Source organism: Chrysemys picta, chromosome 8 (genome assembly GCF_011386835.1).
Source record: "Chrysemys picta bellii isolate R12L10 chromosome 8, ASM1138683v2, whole genome shotgun sequence".
Classification (NCBI taxonomy): domain Eukaryota; kingdom Metazoa; phylum Chordata; order Testudines; family Emydidae; genus Chrysemys; species Chrysemys picta.
In genome coordinates this window covers 95,627,964-95,649,209 of record NC_088798.1, presented here as the reverse complement: position 1 = coordinate 95,649,209, position 21,246 = coordinate 95,627,964, and the positions used below count along the sequence as shown (strand labels likewise).

General features: G+C 47.0%; 1 protein-coding gene across 2 annotated transcripts in view; it reads right to left on the bottom strand.

Moving 5' to 3' along the window:
* Nucleotides 1-20,935, bottom strand: part of SEPTIN8 (septin 8) — a 63,146-nt gene extending 42,211 nt beyond the window's left edge. For both annotated transcript variants that reach the window (XM_008171216.4, XM_065555922.1), the window contains exon 1: nt 20,381-20,935. In XM_008171216.4, the coding sequence (XP_008169438.1) occupies nt 20,381-20,410 (30 nt within the window). In that variant the 5' untranslated portion in view covers nt 20,411-20,935. The remainder of the gene's footprint in view (nt 1-20,380) is intronic.
* Nucleotides 20,936-21,246: the final 311 nt, after the last annotated feature.

The following is a 21,246-nucleotide window of genomic DNA, read 5'->3' as shown; positions in this document are numbered from 1 at the left end:
TTTAAGTCTGATGCCCAATATGTTCTTTAAAATCTTAGTCCCTACTCTGGCAAACACATGAGCAACTTGCAAGTAAAGTTTTGAGGATCAAGACCTAATATCTAAATCCTGCAGCTGTTACTCAGGCAAAACACCACAGGAGTGAGAACTGTTGGGCTTGGACCCTAAGGGATTATATAAATGTGGCACTTTCTTGTTTCTAAAACTTCCCTCCCTCCCCTTCTACGGCAAACTAAAGCATGTGAAACAAAGACAAATAGCAGGCAGTTTACCCAGGCAAAGGCATAACCAAAAAAAAAAAAAATGGTTCTTTTTCATAATAAATAAAAATGGCTTTATTTTAAGAAAGTCCCAGATTGTAAATTTAACAGGTACAGGGTTCACCACCAATGAGCCCAGCCCTTGAGAACACTCCCTGCAGTGTCGTCATGGCTTGGAAGAATAAAAATCAGAATAAAATCGCTGACCGCCTTAACTCCAGCCAAGGTGTCTAATTAGAACTAAGGTTGCCAATTTTGGTTGGACGTTTTCCTGGAGATTTAAACCCATGACATAATCTTTAATTAAAGATTAATCTTTAATTCCTGGAGACTCCAGGCCAATCCTGGAGGGCTGGCAACCCTAATTAGAACACGGTTGAGACTGCAGCATTCCAAGAGCTAATCCGATAATTGGGAGGACGAATGGTTGGACTGGAACGGAGTCCTCTAGTTTCAATGCCAGGAAACTGTGACAAGTTTCACTGACAGCCATGTTTAAAGCTTGCATCTCTGAGCCTGTCTGTTTACTGCTTTCTTCAGTAAAACAATGGAAGCCAACCCCACACAGTCACTGCGTTGCATTGAAGGGCTTCTCCAGCTCGGAAACTCTCATGGACAGAATATGTTTTCATTTACAGAGCGCCGTCGGTCCTAGGGAAGTAGGTAAGAGTTACATGTGCATAGTGCAGAATTTGGCCCTTAGAGCCAGCAAGCAGCCCAAGAGCCCGGATTCAAACACAATCACACCAGGAGCTGAATTTTGTAGCTTGGGTAAGCTATAAAATTGGTATCGTTAGCCCAGCACTCATCAGTACCCCGTAACATCAAATGTATTATGAGGTTTGTTCTTTTGTATTACAGTAGCACCCGGGGGGGAGGGGGGGCAGTCAGGGATCATGGCCCCTTGTTGCAAGCACTGTACAAAACACATAGCGAACAGATGGAGCAAAGAGTTTACAGTCTAACCAAACTACAGTGTGAACAGGATACAAGGAGAAACTAATGTTAAGGAGACAGATTGCAGTTCCCAGCCCTCAGTTATTCAAAAACGTGAGATGAAAAGAAGGAGGGAAGTTATATTTTTATATACAAAATATCCCTCAGGTGCCATTTCTGGGGCCAAACCTGTGAGGTTCTGAATCCTCTCAGCACAACTGGTCCTCGCAGGGAGTGGAGGATGTTCAGCAGATGGCAGGATCAGGCCTCTTATTAATCACAAAGCAAATGATTTTACCTCAGAGGTGGGCAAACCACGGCCTGCGGGCCACATCCGGCCCACGGGACCGTCCTGCCCAGCCCCCGAGCTCCTAGCCCCGGACGCTAGCCCCAGCCCCTCCCCTGCTGTTCCCCCTCCCCCGCAGCCTCAGCTTGCTTGCTCCGCCGCCGGCGCAATGCTCTGGGCAGCAGGGCTGTGAGCTCCTGGGGCAGTGCAGCTCTGTGCTGCGTGGTGGTGGTGTGGCCCGACTCCAGCAGGGCTGCACGGCTGTAGCGCCACCAGCGCTCCAGGCAGCACGGTAAAGGGGCAGGGAGCGGGGGAGTGGATAGAGGGCAGGGGAGTTCGGGGGGTGGTCAGGGGGCAGGGGTGTGGATAGGGGTTGAGGCGGTCGGGGAGGGAACAGGGGATTGAATGGGGGCAGGGGTCCTGGGGGGGCAGTCAGGAAGGAACGGGGATTGGATGGGGCGGCAGGGGGCAGTCAGGGGACAGGGAGAAGGGGTGGTTGGATGGGGCAGGGGTCCCGGGGGGGCAGTCAGGAATGAGAAGAGGAGTTGGATGGGGCAGCGGGGGTCCGGGGACAGGGAGCAGGGTGTGTGTGGATGGGGAAGGGCTCCTGAAGGGGCTGTCAGGGAACAAGGGGGGTTGGATGTGGCAGGAGTCCCTGGGGGGGGGGGCAGATAGGAGGTGGGGGCCGGGCCACAACCCCCTTTCCTAACCGTCCCTCCATATAATTCACGAAACCCGATGCGGCCCTCAGGCCAAAAAGTTTGCCCACCCCTTCTTTACCTTCTCGTTCTCCGCTCCCTGGCACAATGGTACATGCATCAAACACTCTGATTAATGCAAAAGTCAATGGCATTGATTAAGATGTTATTCACTTGTCTCCTGAATGAAAAATGAATGGCACGGGGAAATTACTCATTCCTGCTGCAGCTCTGCAGTAATTCAGGCTCGTCCAAAGGAATCTTAATTATGACTAAGGGGGGGGGGGGGGGAGAAGATTACGCAGAATAACTTGGCTAACCTTTTGACAGGTAAGTGGGCAGGGTGAGGCAGTCTCAGAGGCTTACTCATTGCCTTTGTCTGTCTGTCCTTCGCACCACCCACAATGTGTATCTGGACCACACAGCTCCCTGCTGGTTTGGATGTCAGACCTGTGCAAGAGCGAGAAATCATGTTGTCCTCTAACGACTGCAGCCTACACAGGATACAAACCCTAATATAACTACAACAATACTACCGTACATGGAAGGCATGATCCTGGGAGGCACTGAGAGCCCACAACCAGATCAGACCGTCCGTCACATAGGGCCCTTTCCTCTGACTATCTCCAAGTGCTTTACAGAGACAGAGATGTTATTATTCTCACTTTATAGATGGGGAAACCGAGGCATAGGTTGGTTGAGTGATTTGTCTAAGGTTGCACAGGGAGTCAGTGTCAGAAATAAAACACAGGTCTCCTAGTGCCAGCCCCTGGCTCCAACCAGGAATGTTTCAAAGTTAATGCTAGTTTCTATATCAATAATATGCCAGATGATTTTCTTTCAAGTTTCCACCATTCTGATCCTACATCTTTCACTTTACTAAATCCTTTCTTATGTTATTAAATAGACCACCCAGCAACTGACACTTTTCAGGGGCTGCGCAGCAGGTACCGCAGACTTTCACGGAGTAAAGCTTCTTTAACTGGGCCTGGCAGATTAGGAGGAGTAATGGCAAAGCCACTGTCTGACCTTTCAGGAGCACTTTTATGATACTGGCAATGCTCAGACTAAAATTCACAACAGACCCAGGATTTTTTTTACAGATTCAAATCTTACCTTCCCTGAACCCATGTGCTGAGCACTATTAAATAATATATTACCGTGCTCTCAAGCAAGTTTGACGTTATGTAAAAACGCTAGTTAGAGAATAGTAGCATCAAAGAGGTAGTAAAATCATAGCTCAGGATAGGTTAATGATGGCTAAGAGGTGCTGAGGCAGACAGCACAGCAAGTATCCGTGCAGGGTTTAGGTAAACTATCCATACTCTTATAGAGGCAGTTGATAATCATAGCACGGTTAGCTGTGGCTTGATGAGCAGAATGCTCAGCATTAACATTCACCATATGATGAGATATTGATGATACAAAGCTAGACAGAAGAGAGGAGACTCCCTGACCATTGTGATGCTAAAAAACTGTAACATCTAATAGCCATGCAGGTGATATTGAGGCTAGGTCTACACTACCCGCCTGAATCAGCGGGTAGAAATCGATCTCTCGGGGATCGAATTATCGTGTCTCGTCGGGACGCGACAATCGATCCCCGAATCGACGCTCTTACTCCACCAGCGGAGATGGGAGTAAGCGCTGTCGACGGGGAGCTGCGGAGGTCGATTTTGCCGCCGTCCTCACAGCGTTGTAAGTCGGCTCCGATAGGTTGAATTCAGCTACTCTATTCGCGTAGCTGAATTTGCGTATCTTAAATCGACCCCCCCTGTAGTGAAGACCTGCCCTGAGTCTCAACTGGGCCCCAATTCAGCTAAGCACTTAAGCACCCACCGAAGAGTCACTGAAGTCAGTAGGACATAAGCATATCTTTGTGTTTTGTTGAATCAGGGCCTGGTATTTCAAAGCAAAGGAAAAAGTCCAACGGGTCAATAAGAGCATTTAAACGTGGGGTTTGTATTCATTATTTGTATGATGATTGCAGTCTGCTGCATTTGAGTTTCTCTCTTTCGCCTCAGCACAGAGTTGGCTGGGTTATGTGGCTAGCAGAGAGGAAAGCATGTCTTTGTATCTGCTGTTCTCTGCTCTTTATGTTTTCAGGGTGTGCCTGTGCTGAAGGTTCGGTGACATTCTCCCACCATGGGAGGAACTAGCATACAACTGGGCCCCCAGAGTTTTATAAATTGTGCTGTCTAGCCCTGAACAGATCTAGTCGACATGGTGGTAAAATATGTCAGCCAAGGCAAGGCATCATCAGCTCATCATCAGGTTCATTCTGGGAGCCCTCCTTAACAGAGCTACTCACATAAGCAGTATCGCCGACCACAAACGTTTGAAAATCAGGAGTCAGGCCCTACAAATCAGGACATTGACTAAAATAATGAGGTTCTGAAAATAATAAATTTTGGTTTCCTTCCTTGGACTGGTCTTCTGATTTTGAACCTGAAGGGGTCAAATTTTCAAGCTTTTTTTTGCAACCATGAAGGTTAGAAACTTACTTTTCAATCATATAAAAACAGAGATTCTCACCTAATCATCTGACTCCAGAAGCTGGTGATTTATGAAACACCACCAAATATCATGGGACATGATAAAATCAGCAGAGCTGGCACACTGCAGAAAGGCTCTACCAGGTTTAACACACAGTTTCCTAACAGGGACTTTTCTTTCTTTCTTTCTTCTTCCTTCTTTTTTTGTTTTGGTCCAAACAGGCCAGAAACCATGTTCTTAAACAGCTGGCCCACAACAATGTTTAAACATGGTTATTTGTGCAATGTGTCTGTGGCTATGAAAGAGCTGCTCAACACTAGGCATCCCTCTCAAGTGCACCTCATTTGACAGGATGTCACACATTTCACTCCCAAATTGCCTGTGGCCCACACAAATTGAATGCCCCCCCGCCCCTACTCACTTTCATTGTGGAAAATTACTGACATCAGAAATGAAGGATCATGACACAGAAGCTAAGGAGAGAGCCAGTTACACTAAAGGAACAGATCTGGCTGAATTTTAAGCTTCCTGGATTAATAATTTATTGGTGTCGTTCCTTTTTGGCTTCTCTCACAAATGGCCTTGGCAAGGCGAGAGGTATGAAACCGGCATACACCATCCACTCCTGGACATCCTCCACAGGACAGGGGAAGAGAGGATGTAAACTCTGTTCCCTTCTGCTCACCCCAACTATGTCCCTCTGCCCTCACAAGGCCCCCAGACTGCGACAAGAGCCCTCCGCAGGGTCCAGCCAAGAGAGACAAGGGAATGCTGCCATGGAGGTACTGATCCCCCCGCCTTCCACAGAGAGGGGTTCAGAACCACACATGGAGAAACTCAGGGAGGGCAGGGGGTGATCTGGCCCTATATTAACAGCTGGCTCCTCTAGGCAGCTCTGCGAGACCTCTTCCTTACCAGTTCAGTGTTGGTGTTACCCTGGTGACATTTACTATCCTGCATCGAAGTTCTCAGCACCGTACAGCGTATTTGCATTTCCTTCTCCACTGAGGCCCACAAGCACGCTCCAAAATAAGCACTGCAGATTTCACATTTGAGTTTTGACATCACAGCCATAGCATTTCTTCGTACAAAAGAGACTATCTTGCTTGATTCCCGTTGCGCAGAACTCACGACAACAAAGCCTGCAACGAAGCTCCGGGCCTGCACTGCACTCTCCAGAATTAAAAATCACACACAGGAAAAATAATCCCTACCCAGCCTCACTCTTCCATTTTAACCCTTTTCTTAAGAATGTCAAGAATTTCACAGAACACTCATGCCATTATTCAATGTCTCTCCAAGCTTCAAGATGCCCAGACTTGGCACCAAATGTCATCAAAGAAACCAAACACAGAACAACAAAATCTATGTTAAATAAAATTAAACACGGTGACTTAAAATTGCAGAGGCAAGAAAAGTCAGAGTTTGGATCCTCCTCTGCTCATAAAGTGACACTAGCAAAAGTTGAAAACAAACTGCGCCCACCCTGAACGTTTGTGGGCTGATTTTCAGAGGTTCATAGCAACCCCAAAGCCCATGGAAGTCATTGGGAGCTGCAGGTGTTCAACGTCTTTGCAAATCAGTCCATTGTTGTTTATTTTTCACACTGCCCTTCCTATACCATAGGTCCCTGATCCTGGACTACCCTAGCCAGGCACCTCCCAAGGAAATAAAGGGCTCTGTTTTCCGTATGTTTAAATCCAGGGTCCTGGGTTTGATTTCTAGGGTCACCCAGCTATGTAAGTGTTGTTATCAGGCTCATTTAACAAACAGAACTCCATTTAAGGACTAATTTTGCACTTCTTACGCAAACAAAACTCCCAAATTGCTCCCCTTTGCCTAAATGGTGGTGTGATTTCTCACGCCACCTTGTAACAATATTTAAATAGCAAACCAAAAACTGAGCAATTTCTATATGCCTGCACACCAGAGCGCTTTCCTCAGCTCTTGGAAGCAAACAGTTGTATTATATACCCACACTTCTACTGTTTCCCATTGCGCTTAACCAGCCTTTCACCCCCAGAGCAGCTCTTCACAGAATTATGTGGATTGCTATTTGCTTTGCATCACCATCGGGGGGGGGGTTTAATTTTTTTTTATAAGCAACATTTATTGTGCCAGGTAAAACTTCAGCTACGGTATACATTGCTGCCCATCTCAGCTTATATACTGTACATCCATCTAAGAACAAACACTACCTACAAATACAGCACCAGTTCAGCTTTCTACAAATGAACTGACCAGCTCTGCCTTATATTCCCCTTTAAGCCTTTTAACTGATAAAAAACATATGGAAATTTGCTTTCTAATCTCTTAGCCATTCAGTTTCTATGTTTGCAAGGTCTAATCACATTAATTAAAGGAGGATTAGACATACGTTTTGTCATTGCCACTGAACACCCAGAAGACTGCGCCACACATGAGCGTCGAAAAAAATGCCGTATCTGGGCTGCCTGTCAGTGATGCTAGAGCAGTGTTTCTCAAACTCGGGACGCCACTTGTGCAGGGAAAGCCCCTGGCGGGCCAGGCCGGTTTGTTTACCTGCCCCGTCCTCAGGTCTGGCCGATCGCAGCTCCCACTGGCCGCGGTTCACTGCTCCAGGCCAATGGGAGCTGCTGGAAGCGGCGCGGGCCGAGGGACTTAGGCTATGGCTACACTGGCACTTTACAGCGCTGCAACTTTCTCGCTCAGGGGTGTGAAAAAAACACCCCCCTGAGCGCAGCAAGTTACAGCCCTGTAAAGTGCCAGTGTAAACAGTGCCCCAGCTAATCCCCTCAGGGAGGTAGAGTCTGGCGCCACGACCACACTCGCACTTCAAAGCGCTGCTGCGGGACTTGGCTGCCACTTCCAGCAGCTCCCATTGGCCTGGAGCAGTGAACCGTGGCCAGTGGGAGCCACGATCGGCCGGACCTGCGGACGGGGCAGGTAAACAAACCGGCCCGGCCCGCCAGGGGCTTTCCCTACACAAGCGGCGATCCCAGTTTGAGAAACACTGTGCTAGAGAGACAAGGTGGTGAGAACAGAAGTTGGTCCAATAAAAGATATTACCTCATCCACCGTGTCACTCTAATATCCTGGGACTGACACGGCTACAACACTGCATACAATATCTACCATGACATATAAAGCTGCGCTCAGATGCCTCTCCCATCTTTTATTGGGCCAACTATAAGTGGAAAGAATATCCAGTTTCAGGAACACAACATTTAAACATGCTAAGAAAACGCCCCCACAATATTCAGTTTAAGATTTAAAGACAAAACCACGTAGAGCAACACAATCTATAGGAAACAGTCAGCTCAAGCTTCAGATATGGGGGTAAAAACAAGTTTTGCAAAACCTCATCTGAATAGATATGTTCTCATGAAGGCTTCTTTTATTTTCTAAATAGTTATCAAAAAGGTGGGGGCCTTGGTTTTTAATTTAAACTTTCCCATACAATGAGCACAATCCTATTTCTGCTAAGTCAGTGGCAGAATTCTAATGGTCTTCAATGGGGACACAAGCAGGCCCAGAGCCCCAGAACACCAACTCAGGAAAGCAAGAACCACAGAACATATTGTCTCCCAAAGCTTACTGAAGTCAGTGGAAAGATGCCCATTGACACAACAGACCTTGGTTCGGTCCCAAAGTACACCTGTAACCCCATTTATTAGAGACATCTGTGTGCACTGAAGAAAGAAGATACCTCATGATAGATATTTGTGGATAATATATTTTATTGGACTAACTTCTGTTGGTGAGAGAGACATGTTTTTTGAGTTCTGTGTAAGCTCGAAAGCGTATCTCTCTCACCAACAGAATTTGGTCCAATCAAATATATTACCTCACCCACCATCTCTCTCTAATATCCTGCAACCAACACAGCTACGTCACACTGCATACAATATCTATCATGTCATAAAGAGCTGTGCTCAGATGCCTCTCCCATGTTAAAAGCAAAACTAAAACATACCACTGTGTTTTCTTGTTTTATCTGGTATTTGGACCCATAAGCTATATATTCAGGCTCTGAATGAGCAAGCCAGGCGCTCCACATAGAAAGTCTTTTGCAAATACAAACTTTGCCTTTGAGAATGAAGAACAACAGTGGAAACAGAAGGAAACTATGGAACCAAAAATGAAAGACATTTCCTTGAAGGGATGAGAAAGTTCAGCACTTCAGCTGCATAAGAATTCCATTCCCCCATGAACTAACCTCTTACTGAGAAGGCAAAAGTTAGAACAGATACTTCTTCCTCAGTTCCTTATTTAAAAAAATATCCACGCCAAGCCAACTAGTAAATTACCCTCAGTTTTTGTCTTTTAGATAGTATTTACACAGCTCCTTAGTTAATTAACCCTCACAACCCTATGCAAGGGGATAAGCATTATCTCTGCCCTCCCCCTCCCCTCTCCCTCTCCTCTCCCTCTCAAGTTAGACACAGTAAGTGACTTTCCCAAGGTCACACAACAGGGCAGTAGCAGTGCTGGCTTGCAGTCCCCTGGTCTAACCACTACACCACATTTCCCTCCCAACCATCCTCTTTCCTTACTTTGAGCAATGGGTCTGCAAGTGAATGAGAGACACTGCCAAGTTCCACCCATAGTAACATGAATGACTGTTGGACAAACCGAAAGCAGAAGTTTGCCCCACAACCTCAAAGAGATATTAGTGGGCAATTCTACACCACATAATGATTTGGTAAAGGTTAATGGTATTTTTTAGGAAGTGTCATCGAAAGAGGAGAAGATAACTCTGATTCATACTATGTAATTATCCAGCTGCTCTACTCTGTATGCTGGATATTTGCCACCAAGATTATTTGTTTTAGTTACTATTTAAAATAAACATGGCTAATTCCTGCATATGTTTCCAGAATTCCTTGCCTATTTATAATGAATTCCATCATTCAATACTTTTTTTTAGGCAAGGCAGAAAGGGATTTTGGTAGGGGGTTACTCTTAAGAGAGCCAATTAATTCTGGTCATCAGTGTGTTTAGTTTCCAGTTCTCATGACACAACAATCCAACGCGTGGTATCTCCAAGAAATTTCCATTTCCAGCCAATGGACAATCCTCTGTGTGTTAGTGAGTTTCATTTTCTATCGATTTTCATAAAGAAAGACAATGAAAAGTACAAAAAGGTAAATGATTTACAGCTTGTATGTGTTTCGAAATACCTCGTGTTTCATATGTTATCCCAATAGAATTATGCAATGACAGCTTATCAAAGCTGCCAGACAATACAAAGTCAGACAATACTACACAAACGTAACACATTAGGGTGGAGTTAACAGTGATAAAATAGGAGAAGACATACATGAATAGGCAGAAGAAGGAAGGAAGTGGCTGTGGTGGTGGAATGAGGAGAGAAAAAGCAGAGGGGTTATATGGAATGGAAGTCTGGAACTGTTTTAGCCATGTCAACATTTTGTACCCAAACATCTAGAAATCGGGCCCAAATTTCTCTGAATTCATATAATTATTCTCTATAGTGATAAACTATTCTTTCTTTGGCTGCTAATTCAGGCAGTCCAAATACCACTACTGTATGTTGTGTTTTGATGCTTAATGGCAAATAGCAGGAAGACGACAAGTAACCTAACCTTTAAGGCAAGGCTATACATATACACCATAACCACTTGGCTCCAAGAGCTACATCAAATCATCAGGCTAATAAGCTGACTACTACATATCCTATTAACTGAGGCCTTTAGAAAGCTGCAAAATACCTTTAATCTGAAGAGTCAATACAATTCAAAAAGCATCTAACCGCAAAAGTGAAACACAAGAAGAGAAATTCAACATAGTCCTTTCAGCTGTGATACTGCAGAATAATGCCTATGGAAGATGGAGAAAGCAGAAATATTCTCTCAGGGCCCATTCTTGCAGTTCTTATTCAGGCAAAACTCCCACTGAACCCATACTGTATGCCGAGGTGGGCAAACTATGGTCCGGGGGCCACATCCAGCCATTTTAATCCGGCCCTCGAGCTCCCGCCGGAGAGCCGGGTCCAGGGCTTGCCCCCCTCCGTGCGGCTCCCAGAAGCAGCAGCATGTCCCCTCTCCTGCTCCTATGCATGGGGCAGTCAGGGGGCTCCGCACGCTGCCCCCGCCCCAAGCACCACCCTCGCAGATCCCATTGGCAGGGAACCACAGCCAATGGGAGCTGCAAGGGTGACACCTATGGACTGGGCAGCGCACAGAGCTGCATGGCTGAGCCTCCGTGTAGGAGCCGGAGGGGGGGACACGCCGCTGCTTCTGGGAGCTGCTTGAGGTAAGCGCCCCCCAGAGCCTGCACCCCTGGCCCCCTCCCATGCCCCAACCCCCTGCCCCAGCCCTGATCCCCCTCCCACCCTCTGAACCCCTTGGTCCCAGCCCGGAGCACCCTCCTACACCCCAAACCCCTCATCCCCAGCCCCATCCTAGAGCCTGCACCCCCAGCTGGAGCCCTTATCCCCTGCACCCCAAACCCCAATTTGTGAGCATTCATGGCCCGCCATATAATTTCCATACCCAGATGTGGCCCTCGGGCCAAAAAGTTTGCCCACCCCTGAAGTGAGCTGGGAGAAAGGGTAGGATTAGAGTCCAACAATTTTCCACCCTCATTCACCAGGGCATTTGGTTGGAATACACATCATTTAACAACCTTTTAAAAGGGCCCTTTTTCTGGGGACTGATTTGATCTCTCTCTTTTATTGCTATTGAACGGTTCAGCTTGAGTTCAAACTTCCAAGGCAGCATATGAGTTCCTTGCACACCCTAGGGCAAATGGAATTCAGTTGTGGGGAACATGTCACACTGAATCCACAGTTTAAAGTTTCCTGGGTCAGATAATGCAGTGGTAATTAAGCAGGGGCTTATTGTGACACGTCATTTAGTAATCGTTCAGTCAGAACTCAGGAGAGGATGGGAACATGCCCACGCACCTAGGAGCGCCTTCTGTACAAACTCTCTCATCTTTCCCTGCGTCTCCAACCGCTCCCAAGTAAGTTAGTGCAGAGCCGGATGGGTGGGAGAGAGCAGGGGTGTTGTTTCTGGTTCTAAGGCACGACAGTTCATGGGAACTTCTACTGTAGCTGTTTGACATATCTGAAATTTCATGTGTGTGAGACACACACTTTTTGGCTACAATAAGGAATTTCAACTTCTAAACAAAGTCACCCATCCAAGTACTGACAAATCTGCCCTCCCCCGAATCCTATTTAGATTGGGAGTTTAAGAGAGTTCATAGCACAACAGGGAATATATTTGGCAGAAACTTGACAGATCCCATTGTTGGGACAGGCCTGTACCCAGATTTTTTCCAGAAAATAATGTTTCCCTATAACATCATTGCAAAGAATATTGGTCACCCCTACCCCTTCACTCTTTGCTCCACCCCAAAAATGTCTGTCATGTTTCAGAGCCTACACAGCTATTTATGCCAGCTAGCAAGCTTCTGAAAGGGAGACTTCAAGGCCTAGACACAAGACTTGGGCGATTCTGTTCTCCTGAACCTTCTCCTCGAGTTCCTCAGCTCTCAAGCTGTTCTACAAGATAACATGGGGCGCTCCTGCTATCCAACATCCCATTGTTTCAGGGTCCCTTTGCCTCAGACTTTATTGGTTTTATTTAAGATGGGCCCAACTCAAATTCTAGATGACTGTAGGTATTTTATCAGTCAAAAATCAATACAAATGTCTTTGACCAATGTCCAAATTAAAAGCCCCCAAATCTCACCACCAGCCTCCCAAATCAAAACTCTCTCACTCCTCCCTTGCACAACTGATGAAGTTGGAAGTGATATGGTGCAGATATCCTGGCCCTGAACGAACGGGGCACTATTCTCCGTTTCCTGAGACTCGATTCCTTCAATTTATTGCACAATCAGAAGGAATCAATCTGTTTTTTCACATACTATGTCCCATTTCCTCCTCTCCCACTCCAAGCAAAGAGGCACACGGGAAAGGGGTAGGGAGATTATCAGGAAGAAATATTGCAAGAGCACAAGAACAGGCATGATAGAGAAAGTTCCACAGACAGGAATGACCTGATCCTGAGAGGCGGTAGGCACCCATAGTTCCCACTGGGGTACATCAAACCTTGAGATGAAGGAAACAGGAACAGCAGGTACAGTGGGAGGAAAAGACCGAGGGCCAGTTTTCCTGATTGTAGCTGGAAATAACATTGGTATAATCTTCCCAAAGATAGTGTAGTTCCCAAAACATTACCACTCCCCACAATGCTGGAGATTCGCTGACATCTCACAGCCACAAACCAAAAAAGAGGCCCTGTCCCAGAAAGAGAGAGTTGTTCTTCAGGTTTGCATGTGTTATTGCTTCTCTAGAGGGCATGCCGGGGACAGGTGGTTCTAGGATTCTCCAGTTCGTGTGTTCTTACTCCCACTGCCTCAGAGCTCGCAGTGATCACACGTATTTAAAAAGAAGCTCCGAACTCCCACTTGGAGTAACGTATCTATATTACAGGAGGAAGAGACGCATTGGATTTGCACTGACAGAAACAGCAATGCATTTGAAAAAGTTGATACTTTTCCAGCAGACATCTGTTTAACATAGAGTTAAAACACTCTTTTTTGTAGCCTGACAGATTGTGGGTCAGAGAAGGATGAGCTTGTGCAGGCCACTTGGGGACAGATTGTGGCTCAGAAGTGCAGCCAGCAGTGCCAACCTCACTTGGAGGAGAACAGTGAGGGAGATCATTTCCCATCCTCTCTCCTCAGGCAGGTACACACCCCAGCTAGAAGATCTAGGCCAGGAGTCGGCAACGTTTGGCACACGGCTCGCCAGGGTAAGCACCCTAGCGGGCCGGGCCAGTTTATTTACCTGCTGACGCGGCAGGTTCGGCCGATCGCGGCCCCCACTGGCCGCGGTTCGCCATCCCGGGCCAATGGGGGCGGCAAGAAGCCGCGGCCAGCACATCCCTCGCCCGCGCCGCTTCCTGCTGCCCCCATTGGCCCGGGACGGCAAACCGCGGCCAGTGGGGGCCGCGATCGGCCGAACCTGCCGCGTCAGCAGGTAAATAAACTGGCCCAGCCCGCTAGGGTGCTTACCCTGGCGAGCCACGTGCCAAACGTTGCCGACCCCTGATCTAGCCAGTGCATGGAAGGAAATATGCTGCACACTCCGATTCAGAGTAGCAGATCTGCAGCTGCACTTGTCTCCTGATCTGTTACCAATTTTAAAATTCACTTCTTTTTGAAGTTCCTGTTTGAATAATCTCACTCTTCCAAACTGAGCACAAGGTCAAAGGTAAACATTCAAGTTGGACAATAAGAACAGACTAGTCAGTTTCTCTCTAGGGCTCCCAAGTCCTAGCAAAATGCTGCAATGGGCTGGATTATAAAATCTGCAGGAGAATGTTTGTATCCAAATAAAAAGTATTTTCACTGGAATTGTTTAAGTCATGGGAATATTTCTGAAATGTTATTTTCAAAAATATCCAACCTAAGTTCGGGGCCTGCATTGCCCCAACAGTGGCCTTTTCATTGGCAACTGTTCAGTCCTAAACTGGATACATGCGGCTTTCTCCCTTCTATTCTCAGCCTATTCCTCATGCCCAAATCTTTCTGTGAGGCCACACGAGCCAGTGTTTGACAGCAGAATCCTTTTCATGGAGAGGAACTGTGATATCTCAAACACCAGACTGTGAAGTGACTACATGCAGTAGGCAGGAGGATACCAGCTGTTATGGAGAAAACTCCTGTTTAAACAAAAACAGCAGTGAAGGCAATGTAGAAAGTCCCACAAGACTCATCCAATACTGGTGAAACCTTAGAGATATTTTAAAGGTTTTTCCTGGTGGTTCCTCGTGGTCATTAGCTACACAAATGAACAGGTGGCAACAATACAACAGAGCTCATAGTTTTTCCAACAGGCAACAATCGCTGGACTCTCTTAAATGTCTGCCAAAATCAAACTGGCACATGAGGTTAGCAGCAAAAATTCCACCATCCCTTCCGCATATACAACTCAGGTATACCTATGCGCAAATCAGGGCTGGCTCCAGGCACCAGCGAAGGAAGCAGATGCCTGGGGCGACTAATAGAAAGGGGCGGCAGTCCGTCCGTTGTTGGGGCGGCACGTCCGGGTCTGCGGCAGCAATTCGGCGGAGGGGCCTTCACTCCCTCGGTTCCTCCTCGCGGCGGCAGCTCAATCGCTCTGCTTCAGTCTTCGGCGGCAATTCGGCGGTGACTCAATCAAGTTTTTCTTTTCTTTTCTTTTCGCCGCTTGGGTTATTATTCCAACTGGTCTCCAGCATACACAAATCCCCAATCTGTGCAGTCACAGTATTTGCACATATAGATTAGGGATGACATTTTCAAAATCCAGGGCCTAGGGGACTGACAGGACAACAGATGCCCGAACATTCACTGTTAAGGCTGAATATCAGGCATGACACGTTGGTTCTAACACATACTAATGTGTCATTGTGAGGGCACATGACTGCCTGAGTTAAGGTCAAAGTGACTTACTGCATTTGCAACTACCAATTAATGTATTAGTGGATTAATCGGACTCTATGGGCTAGTCTACACTACCCGCCCGGATCGGTGGGTAGAAATTGATCTCTTGAGGATCGATTTATTGCGTCTCATCTAGACGGATAAATCGATCCCAGAATTGACGCGCGTACTCCAACCTTGTCAGGAGGAGTAAGCGCCGTCGACGGGGGAGCCGCAGCGGTCGATTTGCCGCCGTCCTCACAGCAGGGTAAGTTGAATAGGATACGTCGAATTCAGCTACGCAAATAGCATAGCTGAATTTGCGTATCTTAAATCGATCCCCTCCCCTAGTGTAGACCTAGCCTAAACTATGTTACTTGTTGAAATGAAATTAGCCAGGCTCTTTGGCTTTCAAAGGCCTTGCAAAGAGTGGGACTATTTTTAATTGTGGGTCTCCAAATTTTGTCCCATTTTGAGCTCCATTTACTCTACCCCTTTTCTTCAGTGCCTGCTCTCCCACTTCTTCCCCACCCACCTGTTTTAACTCTCTCCAGACCCATTGCATTTCCCTGCCACTGTTATCCTCCTCCTGCTTTGCGTCTCGCATTTCCTGCGCATGGTGATTGGCTGCTGCCCAGCAGATATACCGACATCCTTTTACTACTGCCAGTGGCTGTGCCAGCATACAATCAATCACATGTGTCACCTCTTAAGCACAGGATGGCTTGGGGGACTGATAATGAAATTAATATCTTTCATGTATAGGATGTTGGTTCAAGTGCATTCCAGCTCAGTAACATCTGATGGATATTTGGTAATTTATATGAAATGAACTGCGGGTCTCAGTCCAATTCCCAGGGGAGAGATATCCACATCATAAACCAGCTGGGTGGTTTTTATTTGTTGACCATGTTAATAGACACACCAGGGTAGTAATGGGCACAGAGACTGAACTAGCCTCCCCTATGTAGAGGAGGTCCTTCCAGGTCAGGGCAGGAGCACATTGATAGAAAGCTAGTGCTGCCAATGCCTGTGCTGTAACTGTTGTGTGGATCAACAGAGGACTACAGTCTCCAGGGCTGTGAAGCCAACATCTCTTACAAGCACTATATTTACAAGAACAAAAGCACTCTTGAGCACTGGTGGTGTGGTTCTGCAGCCTAGAATGAATGCAGTCTTAAATGCAGCTTTCTGTGGGTGAATTTTCTTTTCACTTGTTTTTGTTGATTATTTCTAATAGTACTACTTCAAAGGAACTTCATTGTGTTGGAAGGGGCTGTTAAGCCATGGTGGAGAACTATATTGGAGACGTATGCAATTGGGGAGTTTTTAATACAGATTCTTAATTTGAAGAGTCGTAACATTGTAAGGTGTCAGTGTCAACTAACTGATGGCACCATTACATGATACAATCCCTAAGTATTTAATCAGATTGCTTTTTGAAAGTTAGTTATATATATATATAGGGTTTTTCCATGATGTTCCTCACAGTATATCTGAGGACATGCTAACTGTGTAAATAAGGACTCTGGACTTAGAGCGTTACAGTCATTCTGAAAGAAATTAGCCTCATTGCTCCTTAGCAATAGGGAACTATTATCATCTGAACTTTACAGTTGAGGAAGTGTGCCATAGTGTGTCACCAAGGTGACAACATCTGTAGCAGAGCTGGGTGTAGGACTCAGCTCTCACAACACAACACTTTAACCACACAATCACCCATAGGTGTTGTCTCATGTAACAGAGCATCTAGGCAGGTCCACCGTCAACATGGGGAGGAAATGGGTCGGGGCTCTTCCAATATAAATTAGAAACCACACCGGTGAGATTTTTAGTTCTCCCCTCCCTGTTTCTTTTGAGTATAAAATGTTCTCTCCTGCTACTTGGGCAATACTGAGACCACCTGATCTGGCATCCCTGGCCTTTAGATAGGGCCAGATTTTCCAAAGAGCTCAGTTACCATTCAGGCACCTAAAGGAAGTGAACAGATTTTCAATGGCAGCTGCTGGGCACTGATCTCTTCTGAAAATCCAGCCACTTCAGGTAGGTGCCTAAATGGGAGCTAAGCTCTTTTGAAAATCTGGCTCTACCTAAAGGTCAACTATTTATTATTAAAGAAAGGCTCAGTCCACAAAGTGCAGGTATGAACCCTGTTTTCTCAGAAGTTCAGTGAGTGCTGCATCTGGTGTTCCAGCTTGATCCTATCTGCAATTATTATTGATTCGTTTTAAACCAGGTCAGTGTTAATGTCACACATACACAGCAAGCTAACGTTCTAGAAATTCTTACATAAATATCAAACGGGAAAAAATTACATCCCCATTCCATGTAAATGATTCTGTTTCCATTCTCCACTTCTACCCCATCCCCTCAACAACAACAAAAAAATCTTGAAACATCTAATTTTAAAAAACAAAGCTGTACTTGCATTATGTGAACTTTAAACAATTTACAGTTTTTCAATTACATTGAGAGGGAATTTCTCTCTGTGGCCCAAGTATCACTTTTAAAAATTCACTCTCCAGCTGAGAAATTTTATGCCAGGTTGCCGAGCAATGAAGCAGAGCTGAAGACTCTTGGTAGAAAGGATTTTCTATACAAAATAGTAGAAGGAACTTATCTGTGTTAGCACAACTGACATGTCTATAATTCAAATGACCATCGCTTCCAGCCCCATTTATTTAGCAACATCAAAATGCAAAACGGTGAGTTTAGGGAACTATGCTATTTAATGTGGAGAAGACATTTTCCGTTCTCAAAAGGTAGAAAGATACATCAGCAGCCTGTTTATTTAGAGTACCCTTCCAATACAATTTTAATAAAAAACAACTTTAAGCCAACAGATTTCTGTCAGATCAACTTCTGGTAGCAATTATCCAACATGTATTGCCACCCTTCTATTCCTCACCTAAGTCATGTTTCAGATTTATTATACAATATTCTTTGTACATTGACTCAAGAACAAAGATAAAACATAAGTACTCTTTTAAAAAGCACCTTCAAGCACAAGGCTAATTTTTCTTTGTGCCAATTACTCTTTATGGTAAAATATACTATTAGCTATGGAGAGCAAGCCTTTGGCAGTGTTTCAAGACATCTACATACAACTGGTATCCAAACAATTCTTATTGTAAACAAGGCCTTAACTCACTTTATTTATTTTTCTCATCCCTATATAAATCCATACCTATGAACACATGAGTATTCAACTTCCTCTGCGAGCATTTTTGGCATGACAATGGTATTCACAAACTATAAACATCTTTATGAATCATTTAAGCATCAAACCACACATTGAAACTATACAATAGGCTGGATGGAAATTTTCTTCTGAAATGTATAGAGCATCCTGAAATCCATTGCAGAGTGACCATTTGTTTGCTGGAAGTATATTTCTGCATCTATCAAATGAAGCTTCAATACCAACATCTGCCATTTGGCTCTGAGCCTACACCCACACTTTATATTGTGATTTTATGTATGTAACATCCCACCTGTTCCCTACAGGTCTGTAATCTATTCTTTCAAAACAAGCACATCAAAACATTGCAGTGGTATTTGTAGAAATGTTGCAATGTTTCTCTAAAACTTCCAACCTAACATTAAGACACACAAAAAGAAGAACAGGAGGACTTGTGGCACCTTAGAGAAGTGGGCTGTAGTCCACGAAAGCTTATGCTCTAATAAATTTGTTAGTCTCTAAGGTGCCACAAGTCCTCCTGTTCTTCTTATTAAGACACACACTAAATCATAGCTGATTTTGTTTATAAAAGTGCAGGTCAAACTGTAAATTAATTGTATCATCCAGAAGCACCCACAAGATTGGTTATAGAAATATCCTTTGCTTCTTTCTTGTTTAGATGCCAACATTTACACAATTAAGGATTTGCAAGGGCCGAACACATCTGCCAACTAAACAAACGTTTGCTATATTCTAGATAAGATAACGGCATGCACAGGAGTTCAACAATCAGCTTTTTTCTTTTATTCTGAAGAAAACAATTATTTGTTGTAGAAAACACTGAGTAGGATTTATAGCTGTACAACACAGCAACATCTCATGGGGCTGGAGAAACAGAGATTTAACATTCTTTTTATAGGGATAAATGAAAAGTAACACAGAGAAAGAATGAATCAGCACTACAATATACAACACAAGTTAAAGGCCAGATTTTGTCTTCCTGGGGTTGATTTAAATGGAACTGCCCAAGAAGCAGTGTGGTGCTTAATGTGAATTACAGAATATAGTACTTACAAATATTTTGCCCCAGGACAAGTTCAAATAGGGCATGATTCTGCCACCCTTAATCATGCCAAGCAGTACTTTACACCATGAGCAGAATAACAAAGGATATTTATCTATCTCCAGCCCCCTGAGATTGTATCAGAGTGACTCTCCCCAGAGCCTGAGAGAGCTCAGGGTAAAATGGCAGGATTGGGCCCAGAATGATCTGACTGCCCTTCTAGCCTGCTAGTGTCTGGCTCTTCATTACTGGATGGAGACTTTCCACCTAAATTCAGCGGGACTGTCCCTTTGTTGTGTCAGAACTTGCGAAATGCAACAGAAGAACCTTTCGGGTTTGTAGAGTTAAACATTGCAACACGTCTGCAAATACCCAGCTCTGCACAGACCCAAGCCCTCTTCTTGAAGGCATTATCCTGATCACCTCCCCGCCCCGGATCCTCTCTTTCAGCTCAGCACTCCCCACGCCCAGCGAAAGCCCAACGGGGGATCAGTTCCTGATCCCCGCGTACTAGCAACGCCAGGCGCCCCGCTGTCACCGCCCCCTCCCCTTGACCCTCCTGCAGCCCGAGTCCCAGAGCATCCTACTGCAGCAGAGCCCAGCCCGGGTCCGGGCTTTACACCCAAACTGGGGCTCAACCCTCCAGCCCGCAGGGCCTGGGCTCGCTGGGAGAGCCGCTGCTGGGCACGGGAGAGAGGGACCGTCCCTGCGCGCTGGGCTGGGCTGTGCGCCCCGGGGCTGGCGGAGAGCCGGGACCCCTGGCCGCAAGCTCCGTGCAGGGAAAGCTGAGCCCTGCTCCGGGCTGCGCTCCGCCCTCGGGGCCAGAGGCGGGCAGCGGCTGCCGGTGCGGCCCCAGGGGGAAGCTGCCTCCAGCGCGTCTTCCCCAAACTTCCCGTGCGCCCTGGCACAAAGCGGCGAGTGACACATCATCTCCCGCCCCGCCTGCAGCCCGGGCTGGGGGCGAGCTGCCCGGAGCCCCAGCGCCCTGCCCGGTCCCGCCCCGCCGGGCAGCGCCGAGCGAGGCTTCGCACTCACACAGAAGCGCTCCAGGTCCGTGGCAGCCATGGCTGGAGCGGGGGGTCCTGGTGCGGGTCTCTGGCCGGGAAACTGCCTTGCCGGAGCCCCGCTCTTCTCCCCGGATCGATGCGGCTGAATGAATCCAATATGGCCACTTCCTGGAAACTCCCCTTTGCAGGCTGGAGAGGCCAAGGGGAGCCGCCCTCAGCCCCCCCAGCCTGGGGGGAGCCAGCGAGGGAGGGGGGGCTCAGGGCCACCGCAAAGACACCCTCCCCCGCGCCCCTTCAGCCTGAGCTCCTCTGCAAAAGGGGCCGGGGGGCACCCGGGCTGCGGTCGCCGCGGCTGTGCCGCCCCGTGGGGGGATGCTGGGAGTTGTAGTCCCGCGCCTTTGCGGACCCCGTGCCAGAGACAGGTTAATTTTTGTACTGGGCGCAGCCAGTGGCATCAGTACACGAGCTTCGAGGGCCCAGAGCCACCTTCCCCTGGGGAGCCGCAGAGAATCCCAGCGAGCCTGGGTAGAACGGAGGGAGCCCTGCCCGCCTCCCTCCTTGCTGGAATGTGCCGGGCTGTGACAGAGGGTTGGCTCCACCCGGGCATGCCAGGAGAGAACGTGCTCCTGCCACGGGCCGCTGGAGGCGCGAAGGAGGTTCTGGCACTTTAGCTGTAACAGTGAAGCAAACAGGTGAGTAACCAGGCCCGCCAGGAGGTGAAGGAGTCCAGTCACATCACAGAGAGGGGAAGTGCTCTAGAGCAGGAGTTGGCAACGTTTGGCACGCGGCTCGCCAGGGTAAGCACCCTAGCAGGCCAGGCCAGTTTATTTACCTGCTGACTCGACAGGTTCGGCCGATTGCGGCCCCCACTCGCCGCGGTTCGCTGCCCCAGGC